At 46.7% G+C, this 14,031-nt stretch overlaps 1 protein-coding gene across 2 annotated transcripts in view; it reads left to right on the forward strand.

Moving 5' to 3' along the window:
- Positions 1-1,016: 1,016 nt before the first annotated feature.
- Positions 1,017-14,031, forward strand: part of DRC1 (dynein regulatory complex subunit 1) — a 37,467-nt gene continuing 24,452 nt past the window's right edge. For both annotated transcript variants that reach the window (XM_040993947.1, XM_040993948.1), the window contains exons 1-4: positions 1,017-1,171; positions 5,780-5,867; positions 10,395-10,507; positions 12,668-12,851. In XM_040993947.1, the coding sequence (XP_040849881.1) occupies positions 1,017-1,171; positions 5,780-5,867; positions 10,395-10,507; positions 12,668-12,851 (540 nt within the window). The remainder of the gene's footprint in view (positions 1,172-5,779; positions 5,868-10,394; positions 10,508-12,667; positions 12,852-14,031) is intronic.

Below are 14,031 nucleotides of genomic sequence, written 5' to 3' on the forward strand. Positions count from 1 at the left end.
CCCCTACTGTTACAACCAAAGGACGGAGACTTGGCTGAGGGCCCTGAAGCTTGGAAACAAACTTGGAAAAGTGAATTTCAAAAACCTCCTTTTGACACTGGACAGGTGTTGCTAGAGGACTTCCCAGGGACCTGTCAGTGGAGCGGACAGGACAACGCTGAACCTCAAATAATCCTCAACAAGTTGTGACTTGCCCAAGGTGACAGGGCAGCACTAGGCCCGGTATGCACATTTTCTCATCCCTCGCCTACCCAGTTGCCTTTCCATAGGCTTCCATGAGCGGATGGGACAGGATTCTCTCAGTGCCCAGTTTGCAAGGGAAGATCTTAATTCTTGGTGTGAACATTGTCAACAGCCATGCATGATGTCTCTGCATCTCCCACTTGAGCTCCGCACCCTGCTCTCCTTCCCCCTGCCCCTCGTTTCCTCTTTGTGATGGCAGGGGGCCATGGTTACCAGATCTAAACCTGCTAATGGTCAGCATTAGGGAAAACAGGGCCACGTAGCCTCTAGCAGAGCTTCCAAGCAGCTTGTAAATGACACAGGCAAGGTCCTTTAGTGGTTACTCTGGATTCTCCATGTGGAAGGCACAGTTCCTGTATCTGAAAGGCTAGTCCAGCACGTGACATAAGAGGCACTGAATTACGTCTCACAAGTATGAAATTTAGGACTGTTCATCTGGTGTGGGAAGAATGAATGAGCTAATAAGGGTCAGTCAGCCACAAAGTCACAGAGTGGCTCAGGTCGAGAATGAAGATGAGGCTGCAGTTTCCGCTGATAAGGACAGGCCTAGGTGGGGATCAGAACCTTACCGGTACGAGCTGCAGAAGAGGAACAGAGCCCTAGTGTGAGATGAGAAGTGCCCGGTTCAGGAGAGTCATGGGTGGGTTCAGAAGGGCTGCGCACGCAGCCACTCGCGCTGCGGGTCAGGTGACTGCTTTCACTTAGCAACGGTTTGTTTCTAGCAACCTGGTGGTGGTCCAGCCGGGCTGCCTGGGGGGCGTGAAGCCCCTGCCATGAATCCAGCAGCGTCCCTTGGGGTCCTGGAGCAGAATCCGGACGAACATGCCTCCGCACCGATTCTTGGGCCCTCCGTATATTCTGATAACCCGCAGGAGCGGATCCAGGCTCGGCGTCTCCGCATCGCGGCGCGCCTGGAAGCGCGGCGGCGGTGAGGGGGCATCTGGGCGGGCTTTGTGCTTGGAGCCGAGGGCTTCGGGGGCGGAGCCGGAAAAGCCTTGTGCAGAATTGGGGGAACCGCCGCCAGTTGCCCGGGAGTGTGGGCGGGACTTATTTTGTGAAGAGTTGGGAAACATTTCTTCTCAGGAGTGTCAAGCAGAGCGTCGTTGTAAAGTCAGAGGCGTTTGCCCCTTGGCGCAGGCGTCGTAGTCTATACGCAAAGGCCTGGGGTCAGCGCTCAGGGTCCTGGTTTTCCTTCTTCCACAGGTGCGTGTGTCGTGGACCTCGGCTGAGGCTTCTGTTAAACCTTGCCTCTGGCGTGTTCCTTCACAGCTACTAGTAGGATTTATTGAGGGGAGGGGTACCTCAAGGCACCCCTGAGTTCCCTCTTGCCCAGTAGGATGGTGACTGCTCTTCCGGTCTGCTGGTGGTTAGTGGCAAGTGAGAGGTTCCACGTCAGCAGGTGACCTGTGGCTCTGTGGGAGCCAAAGACTTTGGGGACGTCAGCGTTGTGGAGACAGGAACCACACAGCGCCCAGTGGGTCTTCAGGAAGTAAGCTAAGGGGGGCTATGCCAGACTCCACACACTGCTGACACAGCCACTCTTAAGTTTCTAGGTTGGTGCAGTGCCTATGTTGGGGAGGCTGGCTCCCTGGTCCCCTGGGCACTGCCTTCAGGCCGCAGCTTCTGCTGGCCGCTCCAGGACCACCAGGCTGGTTTGACTTAGATGGTAGGCTGGGTGACATGATTTGCAGGCGTGGGCCCACTTGTGCACCCTGTGCCACCTGGAGAGTCTGTGGTGTCAGACTCCCTGGCTGAAGATGCCACAAGCCTGCAAGGCTCTCAGGCCAGCCCTGGGTGTGCCTGTCACAAAGCGGCTGTTTATCTTCAGTCTGAACAACTCTGATAACCCACAATTAAACTTGGGCCCTTTCTCCTTCACTCGGGAGGGAATCCCACTCATGCCACAGGCAGGGGTGTAGGTACAACAGCAGGCTGCGACGTGGGGGTCTGAGTGGAGCCGGTATATATCCAGCCCATGATTTCTGCTTTTGGATGGCTGCACAGCCCATGATTTCTGCTTTTGGATGGCTGCACACTGGGTCCCCTTTGCTTTCTGCCAGGCCTCAGGAGAGCTTGCTGAGATCTGTTTTCAAAAGCGCTGTCTGCTGCCGATGACATGCCTTATGCTGTGACTCTAGAGCCTGCCATGAATGCCATGGGGCATCTTCTCTGCTTGCTGCCTCTGATCCTGCAGTCCAGTATTGACCTGGCTTTTCGCAGTTTCTTTTCATGCTCTAGCACCACTCAGAACTGACAGCTTTTCATGTGAGCTGGAGCAGCGTTCCTTCATGTGGAGTGTGTTACCCTGTAAGATCCACAGTCTGGCAGGCTGGAGGGGGTCTTCTGGGGTTAGAGAGTGCCAGGACCAGTAAGCCAGCCTGTTTAACTTGTTGGGGCATCCCACTGGACCTTGGAAAATGCCAGTGATGGGACAGGGGCTGAGTCTCCGTGGAGTTAAACACCCTCCTCCTCCTTTGCTGTCTCTTGCTTGTGCTGCCTGGCTGCCTAGCTGTGGTGATGCTGTCCCCATGTGAGGCAGGGTTGGCAACCGATGGGAGATATTTCAGGCTTTGCAGACCTTCTGGTTTTTGTCCCAGCTGCCCAGCTCTTTGCCATTAAGGCAGCCATAGGCAGTCTGAAAACCAAGGGCTAGGTGCTGACAGAGCCCTGTGGACGTTTTTGTTTGTTTTTTACACATGAAGTACAAATTGGTCTCCTTGCTCTTAGACCAGCTAAGATTTTTTTTTTAAGATCAGTTTTCAAACGTGAGCAGAAGGTGTAGATTCTGTGTTACGCCTGGTCCCCATGTGCCAGTCAGCTTCCCACAGCAGGGCTTCATTTGCTGTAGCCACTGGTCTCATTCCAACAAGAGACCCTAGGATTTCCCCCTTGGTGCTGTGCATTCTGTAGTGTCAAGCACTTAAAAAAGTGTTTATTTATTTATTTTTTTTTTATTGAAAAGACAGGGTCAGAATTAGAACAATTGGGACTCAAACAATTTGGGATGCTGGTGCTGCAAGCCACTTACCCACTGTATCACAAGGCCAGCCTTTTTTTTCTGTTTTTTTTTTTTTTTTAAGATTCTATCTATATCTATCTATCTATCTATCTATCTATCTATCTATCTATCTATCTATCTATCAGGCAGATTTATAAAGAAAAAGAGAAAGATCTGTCCACTGGTTCATTCCCCAGTGGTCACAATGACTGGAGCTGAGCTGATCCAAAGCCAGGAATTTCTTCTGGGTCTCCTACTTGGGTGCACGGCCTCAAGCCTTTTGGGGCATCCTCTGCTGCTTTCCCAGGCCACAGGCAGGGAGCTGGATGGGAAATGGCTGCCAGCACTTGTGAAGGCAGTGGTGGGTGGGGTAGTGAGGAGGAGGTGGAAAACAAGACTTGGGCTTAGCACCTGGGAAGCCAAGTTGGATTTTGTAAGATGTTAACATTGAGATGTTAGGTAATCGACTGTGGGTTTGAATCTCAGACACCCTGGGCAGAGGGTGTGCAGCATTATAGCTGATTTAAAATCATGAGAATGAGTTAAATTACAGTTGGGGCTAGGGCTAAGATGGAGAAAAGATCTGAAAGCCAGCTTCCAAGGAAACCCAGCATATGTGAACTGTGGCCTGGGAAAGTAGCAGAAGATGGCCTAATGCCATGGGACGCTGCACCCACGTGGGAGACATGGAAGAAGCTCCTGGCTCCTGGCTTTGGATTGATCTGTTATGGTCATTTGAGGAATGTGAACCAGCGGGTGGAAGACTTCTGTCTCTCCTTCTCTCTGTAACTATCTTTCAGATAAAAAAAAAAATAATAAATATACATAGTGCAGTATGCATCCCTGCATCCAGACTGAAGGTGGAATCCAGGTGAAACTGTTGAATATATCCTGACAGTTGGACACTGACTTTCTGACATTGTCCATACCTACAATGTCGGAAAACACTTTAGTATTGGATTGATGGACTTGTGACTGTTCATGAAGGACTACTCATTGTAATACTAGGGGAGAAATCAGTAGATGGGGAAGGTACTTGGGGGGGTTCAGTCCCAGAGCCTATGGAACTGTATCATAAAATAATAATAATTACACACACACACACACGGGCTGGCCTTCTGAGACAGTGGGTTAAGAGGCTTGCAACACCAGCATTGTATATTGGAGGTCCTATTTGATCCCAGTGGTTTTGATTCCAACCTAGATCCCTACTCATGCACCTGGAAAGGTAGCAGAAGTTAGCCCAAGTGTCTGGGTACCTGTCACCCAGCCATATGCGGAGACCCAGATTTGGTTCCTGGCATATCTGAGTAAAGCAGTGGTTTGAGGATATCCCTGTCCTTTCCCCCCCCCTCTCTGTCCCTCTGCATTTCAATTAAATACATACATCTTTAAAAAAAAAAAAAGCTTGAGTGGGGGCTGGTAACGTTATCTGAAAAGCGGTGTCATATTGTGCAGGGCTGAGCTGGACTTTGATCAGCGGGGGTGGAGATGGAAGTTAGAAGTCAGAAGGAGTGAGATAAGAGGAGCTCGTGTTCCAGGATGGCTTAGTTTTCTCTGGCGGTGCTGGGATCCTCTCCCTGACGTATACAGGAATCATGAGGAGAGAGGGGTATGAGCAGGGGTCTGCTGTTCATGAAGTTCCCTCATGCCGTGTCTGATATTAGCCACCTTTAACATCTCTCCTAGAATGAGAGAAGAATAATGATATCGCACAAGACATGTGTGAAGCTGTTGGTATTTCACAATGTCTGTCTGCCATTTGGATTTCTGTTATAAATCTCCTGTTCTTGCCACATATTCTCTTTGGTATTTCTCTCTCTTTCTCTGCTCTGTATAGCATTGATTTTAAGGAGTTTTATTTAGTTTATGGGTTTCTGGGGTACGAACCAGTGCCCATATGAGATCTAGGCATGTGTAAGGCTAGGCCTTTAGGATACTGTGCCAGGCCCTATTCCTTGAGTTTTTTTTTTTTACATATTATTATTATTATCATTTTATGATACAGTTCCATAGGCTCCTGATATTTCCCTTATCCCAGCCCCAATTCCCCACCCCCCCACCTAGTTTGGAGACATTGTGGGCTCAATTGTACTATTGTATGTATGTATGTATGTATGCTGTGTGTCATTGCCTTACGTCGCTAAAGATGTTTTTATCATAACATGATTGATCAATTTGAGGTGTTATACCAGTTACAGGAATCACTTCACATTAGAAAAACAACAACACCACCCTCAGGAGAATTCTATGAAACATCAGAGAGGTGACTGAGTGTCCGTACAATGGGTGAGGCAGCAATGAGGTGACCAGAGACATTCTCCTGGGCTTTGCCATGCAGCCAGAAACTCCTCTCAGGGTTGCTAACCGAGAAGCGGTGCTCATCACACACCCATGCCATCCGACCCAACTGCATGGCTCCCCACAGGTGTATGTTGGTGTGTGTCCTGAGGAGCTCTGGAACCCCTGAACCCTCTGCCTGTAGCATTGCAGTCCTGGGCAGCGTAACTGTGGCACTCTGTTTCTTCTCCATTGCAGGGAAGCACTTGGCGAATACATAGATGGCAAGAAGGAGAGCGAGGAGGAGCAGAGCAAGAGCTACAAACAGAAAGAAGAAAGCAGACTGGTATGAACTGCTAACCTGTGGGCCTTGTCCCTAATAATGGACCAGGGAGCTGGGTGTGATATCATGGCTCTCACATGGAGCCCTCCTTTTCTCTGTACCCAGGCACGCCTGGGTTGGACACTGAGCCTAGTGAAGCTGACATTATTGTTTCTTATAGTTATATTTTCTTTTTTAAAAAGATTAATTTTATTGGAAAGGCAGATAAGATTTATAGAGGGGAGACAAGATCTTCCATCCTCTGACTCACTGTCCAAATGACCACGATGGTTGGAACTAAGCCGATCCTAAGCCAGGAGCCAGGAGCTTCTTTCAGGTTTCCCATCTGAGTGCAGGCTTCCAAGGCTTTGGGCCAGCCTGTACTGCTTTCCATGGTACAGTTAAGGAGCTGGATCAGAAATGGAACAGCCAGGACATGAACTGGTGCCAATATGAGATGCCAGTGATTGTAAGGTGAGGGATTTAACTATTGAGCCATTGTGCCAGGCTCCTGGTAGTGCACTTTAATGGTGGTTCACTCTTTGTAGGATAAAACCCAGAGACTCTAGCTTGCCATTCAAGACCTGTGCTAGTCTGTGTTACCATCTTACCATTCTAATCAGTTCTCCCAATGGTCACCTAATTCATGTCTTCTGCTGTGGTTGAACTGATTCATGAGTTCCCCCACCCCGAGGGGCCTTTGTTCACCCTCTGCTCCAGGCATTAGATCATCTAGACCAAGTGTCGGGTCATTTGGAATGGACAGGTCCCCACTCCCTCCTCTGTCCTCTCTTGACCCTGGGAAGACATCCCCATTCTGTCACTCCCGCTTGCAGCTCCTCAAGTCCCTTAACCTGGTCTAAGTCCCTGCAGATGTACCAGTTGTTTCATTTTAGATTCTTTTCTGCCTTGGATGACTGTTGTGGTGTGTGTGTGTCCCTAGGGAGAGTGTCACCGCTGCACAGGGTGCTGCAGAGCTTGCGCCCAGTAACCAGCCCAAACACAATTGCTGATCACTCTTGTATGACAATGACAGGGCTCTCAGGATATTAAGTGAAAGACTTGGAACCCAAGTATGCAGGAAGGATAAACCACAGTTCCAGCCAGCCAGCCAGCACTGGCAGAGTGTGGCATTTAATCCATGCTAAATGAGAGGCAGGCACTAGGAGACTACACTGAGTTACATCAAGCTAGACTGGGAGAAAAGGTTGTGTAGAAGAACTAGGACTTGAGACAAGTCTCACAGCAATAAAATGGGCTTTCAAAAAATGAATGAGAGAGGGAGAGCAAGAGAGGGGTAATGGGACTGGTATCATGGCACAGCAGTTAAACTGCAAACTGTGACACTGGCATCCCATATGAATGCCAGTTCAAGTCTCAGCTACTCCACTTCTGAACTAGCTCCTTGTTAGTGCACCTGGGAAAGCAGTGGAAGGTCCAAGACCTTGTGTCCCTGCCACCCATGTGGGAAACCCAGAGAGAGTTCCAAGACTCCTCGTGTCATTCTTGCCCAGTTCTGGCTGTTGTAGCAATTTGGGGCGAGGACCAGTGGATCTATCTTTTCCTCCTTCTCTGTAACTCTGGTTTTCAAATGAAGCACAGAATCTTTATAAAAGTCTGCAAAAATAGGGGCTGGTACTATGGCATAGATGATGCAACACTGGCATTTCATGTGGGTCCTGGTTTGTATCCTGGCTGCTCCACTTCCAATCCAGCTTCCGGCTAATGGCATGGGAAAGCAGCAGGGGAAAGCCCAAGTCCTTGGAACCCTGAACCCACATGGGAGAGTTCCTGGCTCCTGGCCTAGCCCAGCTGTTGTGGCCATTTGGGGAAGGAACCAGCAGGTGGAAGATCTTTCTTTCTTTCTCTCTCTGTAATTCTAATATATATATATGTATATACATATATACATATATATGTATATATATACACACATATATGTATATATACATATATATGTATATTTATGTATGTGTATATATGTATGTATGTGTATATATGTATATGTATATGTATATATACATATATAAAAATATATATATTATATATATAAATATATATATATTTATGTATGTGTATATATATGTATGTACATGTATATGTATATGTATATTTATGTATGTGTATATATGTATGTATGTGTATATATGTATATGTATATGTATATATACATATATATACATATATATAAATAAATATTATATACACTTATTTCTGCAGAAATAAATGTCTTGAGTGGGATAAAGGATTCTGGCTGCTGAAGTATTTTGCTAGAACCTAAGAATGTGGAGTGCTTGCATGATGTTGTGTCAGTAGTAAGCCGTTTGATTCTGGTGGAGAGAATATTGGACTGGTGCAGATTCTCAGGTCTGCTGCGTAGTAGATGATTCATGTCACTTCTTTGTACTCGGCTAGCTTCATCTAGTGGCCAGTAATCTCAGAACATTTCTGTGTTTGATTAAAGAATCTTAGAGTCTTGAAAGCCTGAGGTTGTTTCTGAACGTTTGTAGAAAAAGGACTTAACAAAGAAGCTTATTTTGGCACCCAAATTATTGGAATTCATGCATAGTATTTTTCATATTAATCTGCCTTTTCTATCTGCTTTTTGAAGATGCATGTTTGCATGGACTGCAACAGTTTTTGCATCTAGATCAGTATCTTTTATTTCCCATTTTCCATAAGCTTTCTGAAGTCCCCTCATACTGATATTCAGTTCATTCTGAGCTCTCTTTGCTGAGAATAAAACTAAATAAATAGTGTTGTTTAAAGCAAATTTTCAAGATTCTTCTTACCCAGAGCCTGAGTAATGAAGAACATTGACCTCATGGAGAAATCTATAACAACAACAACAACAAAAAATGCTGCATCCCTCTGGAGCCACTGCTGGTTCTACCCTAGACCTTATCAGACTAATCCTTGCCCTGGATTCTGTGCTTTGTCAGTCATTTAAAGAATTGTCTTCTGTGAAATCTTCGTCTATTTAAAGTTTATGAAGGTGTTCACCTATATTTCCTTCCAGAAGATTTATTCTGCCATTAACATTGGGTCTGTTATGCTGATTGATTTTTGTGCGTGGTGTTAGGTTAAGTTTTTTACTCAATGACTGTTTTTATCTGCATAAAGTTTTTTTTAAGATTATTTATTTGAAAGATTTGGAGAGAGGAGAAAAACAGAGAGAAAGAGCTCTTCCATCTGCTGTTTCACTCCCCAGATGGCCTCAATAGCTGGGTTGGGCCTGGCTGAAGCCAGGAGCCTGCAGCTTCATTCAGATCTCCCACATGGCTGCAGAGGCCCAAGAACTTGGGCCATCTTCTGCTATTTTTCTTAGGCCATTAGTGTGGAGTTCTATTAGAAATGGAGCAAACAAACCCTACCCATATGGGTACTATGCCACAAGACTGGCCCCTCCATGTAGAGTTTTAAGCAACCCTCGCTGTGTTTCTCATAAAGCTGAGTCTTCACTCCCTGCATTGAAGTGTGTTTTTGTTGTAAATCAGATGATTGCATGTGTGAGTTTGTTTCTGGGTTCTCTGGTCTGTTCATTATTCATTCTGACTGCCTTTGTTCCAGTTCCACATTAGTTCAGTTACTGTAGCTTTATAACAGGACTTCAATTCCGTCCTCCAGATTGTCTTGGCTTTCCTCCTTTTCTTTCTTCCCTCCTTTCCTCCTACCTGCTTCTTTTCTGAGAAGCAGAGAGTCAGCTGGGGGTCAGAACCCTGAGCTCACTGTGCTACGGGTACCAGATCCCATGTAGGGCTGTGTTATGGCATAACGGGTTCAGCCACACACTTGCACCGTCACATCCCATAGTGTGTGTGTTAAATACGCAGCTGTTCTACTTTCCATTCAGCTCCCTGCTAATACACCTGGGAAAAATGAGGATGGCCTAAGTGCTTGCCTGTCACCCACGTGGGAAATTGGAAGAAATTCCTTCATTTGCTCATCACATCGTTCCTCAGGCCCACATGGCACCCCATGAGAAAGGAAGAGCCAGGACAGTGGAGGAGACGCCTCTTCCCTTAAAGGCACCACTTGGGAGTGCACATCTCTGCTCACATGTACTGATCAGTCCTTATTCTAGTTGTAAGAGATGCTGGGCAATGTACCATGCCTAGCTTGAATTCGGGGGTTTTGTTTCCAAGCAGTGTGGGAACAAGGAGACATGAGCATTGTAGATCCACCACCTTGATTGGCCTCATGTCCCTAACAGATTTCTATAGAGGACTCCAGTCATGTCAGTCACGTGGACATTTGTCAGGGAAGGTACTGAGATATTCTGGCAGCACATGCCTGGTTTGTGGTTGGCCGATCACTGCTAAGGAGAGTGGGCTGCAGTATGTGGAGGATGGCTGGCTGCTGTTTGATTTGTCAGCAGTGACATTACAAACGACAATGCCCAGTAGATGCTGCCATTACAAATCTTAAGGTAGCTATTGAGTTCTGTTTGCTGGGACACTGGAGCTACAGAGTTGTTAAAAAATGTGTCTGACTTTTTAGATTCTTGGCAAGGCATTAGAACATTTACAGTTCTTACCTATTTGCTTTCAGAAATTGGCCAAGCTGCTATTGTGTGGCACTGAGCTGGTGACAAATGTCCAGGTGGCTGTAGACAACAGAGAGATCCACAGGAGGGTGGAAGAGGAAGAGATAAAGCGTCAGAGGTAAGGAACCACAGGTTGCAGCCTGGTGGGCATGAAGGTCATCTCTGTGGGCCTCAGGGTCCTCTCCAGTCTTAGAAGTGACTTTATTCAACTTAGTCGAATCCCCTTCTTATCCCTGAGAAATCCTCCTTCTTCCTCATATCCTTTTTTTGCATCCCTTCTTCCATTCCTGCAGCATTATGTTGCTGATATGTGCCAAACTGTATAGCAACAACAGGAAGGAAATGCAGCCTCTGTGATAGATACAGGAACATTCAGCCATAATTCATGGTAAAATAAAGGGAGGAGGCTGGCACTGTGGCACAGTCAATTATGCTGCCACGTGTAATGCTGGCATTCCATATTGGATCCTGGATGCTCTATTTCCAATATAATGGTCTACTAATGTACCTAGAATGGCAGCAGAGGACAGGTAAGTGCTTGGGTCCTTGCCATATTGGAGACCAGGATAATGTTCCTGGCTCCTTGCTTCAGATGGAAGATCTTGTTTTCTCTGTATATTCTATCTTTCAAATAAGTAAGTAGATAAATCTTAAAAACATAAAGGCATGTGTCAAGAATTGTGGAAACATGCATGAGGAAGCCTTGAATTCTCTTTGCTAGGATTATAGCAAATTTCCCATTTGGGGTTGAGCTACAAGAGATGAACAGGAGTTTGCAGAGTTGAAGAGAGGGTGTTTTAGATGGAGGCAACACTTGAGTAGAATCTTGACATCCCATGATGTTCTTGCTTCTGGATGAGAGGAAAGGGTGTGTGTGTGTGTGTGTGTGTGTGTGTGTAGGGTGGGTTTGGGAGCTGAGGAAGAAGAGAGGTGAGGCTGAGTTGGTTTTGGACAGTCCTGGCTTTAAATTGGTGAGAGTGGCCAGAGCCACAGACATTGCAGCATTAGAAACCATGGTAGCAGCATGTGCCTAGAAGGAGAGAGGGTCGGAGGAAGCCAACTCTAGCCATCTGTCATCAGTGACTTTAATTTCAAAACTACCTGCTGCCTATCTGGGTTGCATTAGGAACTGAAATAGCTGATGCTTAGCAGGGTGGACTTGTGAAAGACCCCAAACATCCTACTAAGGTCAGATTTCATCCTACAGACACTGAGGGAAAGTAGAAGAACTTAAGGAGAAGAATTGCAAATTCAGTGTGTTTTACAAACACAGCCTGGAGCTGATATTGTGGCACAGTGGTTTAAACCACCAGCTGCAATGCCAGCGTCCCTTGGGAGTGCTGGTTCAAGTTCCAACTGTTCTGCTTGCAAACTAACTCCCTGCTAATGTGCCTGGGAAAGTTGTGGAAGATGATCCAAGTGCTTTGGCCCCTACATCCAGGTGGAAAACTCAGGTAGAATTCATGGCTCCTGGTCTTGGCCTGGCCCAGCCCGCTCTTGAACATTGCAGTGATTTGGGAAATGAACCAGTACATGAAAAATCTCTGTCTGTGTCTCTACTTTTCAAATAAATTAGAGAAAAAAAAAAGAGAGAGAGAGAAGAAAAAAAAAAGGAAGACAATAGTGGTTTCACATTTCTTGAAAAGAAGAGTTCACTAGAATGGTGTGTACTACCTGCTGTAATGTAACAGGCAGGGTAGGGGACAGAAGTGGGAGGATGGAGAACAGCACAGGATGTGTGTGCCTCCTGCCCCTCAGGGGCTTCACTCTTGTGTGACAGATTGCAGCGAAGTCTCTGGTCTGTGTCTATTGATTGTTCTCAGGAAGGGCTCGCATCTCACTATTCCTTCCATCTTGTCTCACCCTCCATGCATTCGTTGCTTCCTCCCCAATATTACAGAGGAGAGGAGGGAGGCTCGAAGAGGGCCAGCAACTCGTCTGTGATTGACAGTCAGCAGCAAGGTCAGGACTTGAGCACAGCTTTTGAACTCCAAGGACCAAGAGCCTGTGGCTCTCATGTGTCACCATCAGAATGAGACTGGTTGACCCTTGGTGTGTGAGTGTGAGTGTGTGTGTGTGTGTGATGTGTGTAAGCCTGTGAAGTGTCCCTTGGCATTCTTACAGTTATGAAGCTAACAGAAGATTCTTCCGTGAGTTGTTTGGTTGGGGCAGGTGTGTTGAGGCCGCTGCCTGCACTTTGCCCTGTCTTGTGGACTCTAGAGAAGTTGCCCACTCACCTGGAGCTGGGCTGGCCTGGCTGTTCTATTTGTATTTGCAGAATCGAGAAGCTGGAGAATGAAGTAAAGACCAGCCAGGACAAATTCGATGAGATTATGTCCAAGTGGGAGGAGGGCAAGCAGAAGAGAATTCCCCAGGACCTGTGGGAAGTGCTCAACACTCAGCAGGTGCACTGTGCGGGGCTGATCGAAGATAAGAACAAGCTCATCAGCGAGTTACAGCAGGCAAGCCTGGGCTGCCTGGGGGCGCTCCACTTCTTCACTTTTACAGAAAGGAGAAATTACCAAAAATGCAACACTCAGGCTCAAGTCCTTATTTTTTTTTCTTTATTATGGTTTAAAAAAATGGCATAAGATTAGAGTACCCTCTTCATCTTGTAGCCCTGCAGCTCTTCAATTCCCTCTCCCCTCCCTGCTCCTGGGATTTCAGATGCTTTCCAAAGTAACTTTGCAGGACTCACATTTGTCCTTCGTGATGTGGCATCACCTCTTTGAGGTTCACCTAAGCTGGAGTGCGTGGCAGGTCACCTTATTTAAGGCTGCGGAATATTCCATCCTGTGTGTATGTGCCACATTTTATTGGTTCATCATCTGTGAGGGCAGACCTACCTCAAAAGACACTGCCCTGAATACGGCAATGCACATTTCACATCAGAATCCCACTTTGGGGGTTGCTGGGTCATTGGTAATGCTATACCATTTTCCTGCAGTAGCTATAGCAGTAGTCCCAAAGACAGCGCATCAGTGTTCCAAGTTCGGGGCGCCCTGCCAACACTTACTACATCTGTTGTTTTGCTGGTAGGTGTTGTTTTAATGGGGGTGAGGTGCTATCTCATAGTGATTCTGATTTGCATTTTCCTGATAATTAGGGATGTTTTGCATCTTATGTGCTTATTGGCCATTTTTGTATCATTTTTAGAGAAATGTGTTTAAATTCTTTGCATGTTTTTAGGTTGGATCATTTTTGTTATTATTGTTGAGTTACAGAAATTTTTTTAAAAGAATTATATTATTTTTATTGGAAAGGCAGATGTACAGAGAGGAGGAGAGACAGAGAGGAAGATCTTCCATCCGTTGGTTCACTCCTCATGTGACCACAGTGGCCAGTGCTGAGCCAATCCAAAGCCAAGAGCCAGGAGCTCTTCTGGGTCTCATGCGGGTGCAGGGTCCCAAGGCTTTAGGCCATCCTCAACTGCTTTCTGAGGCTGCAAGCAGGGAGCTAGATGGGAAGTGGAGCTGCGGGATTAGAACTGGCACCCATATGGGATCCCGGCACGTTTAAGGTGAGGACTTTAGCTACTAGGCCACTGCGCCAGGCCCTGAGTTACAGAAATTCTTTATGTATTCTAGATACTAGCATTCTACCAGATGTACACTCACCCTTTCCCCTTGTTGCCTTTCTTAC

Source organism: Ochotona curzoniae, unplaced genomic scaffold (assembly GCF_017591425.1).
Source record: "Ochotona curzoniae isolate NIBS_2020 unplaced genomic scaffold, NIBS_Ocur_1.0 contig_883, whole genome shotgun sequence".
Lineage (NCBI taxonomy): Eukaryota > Metazoa > Chordata > Mammalia > Lagomorpha > Ochotonidae > Ochotona > Ochotona curzoniae.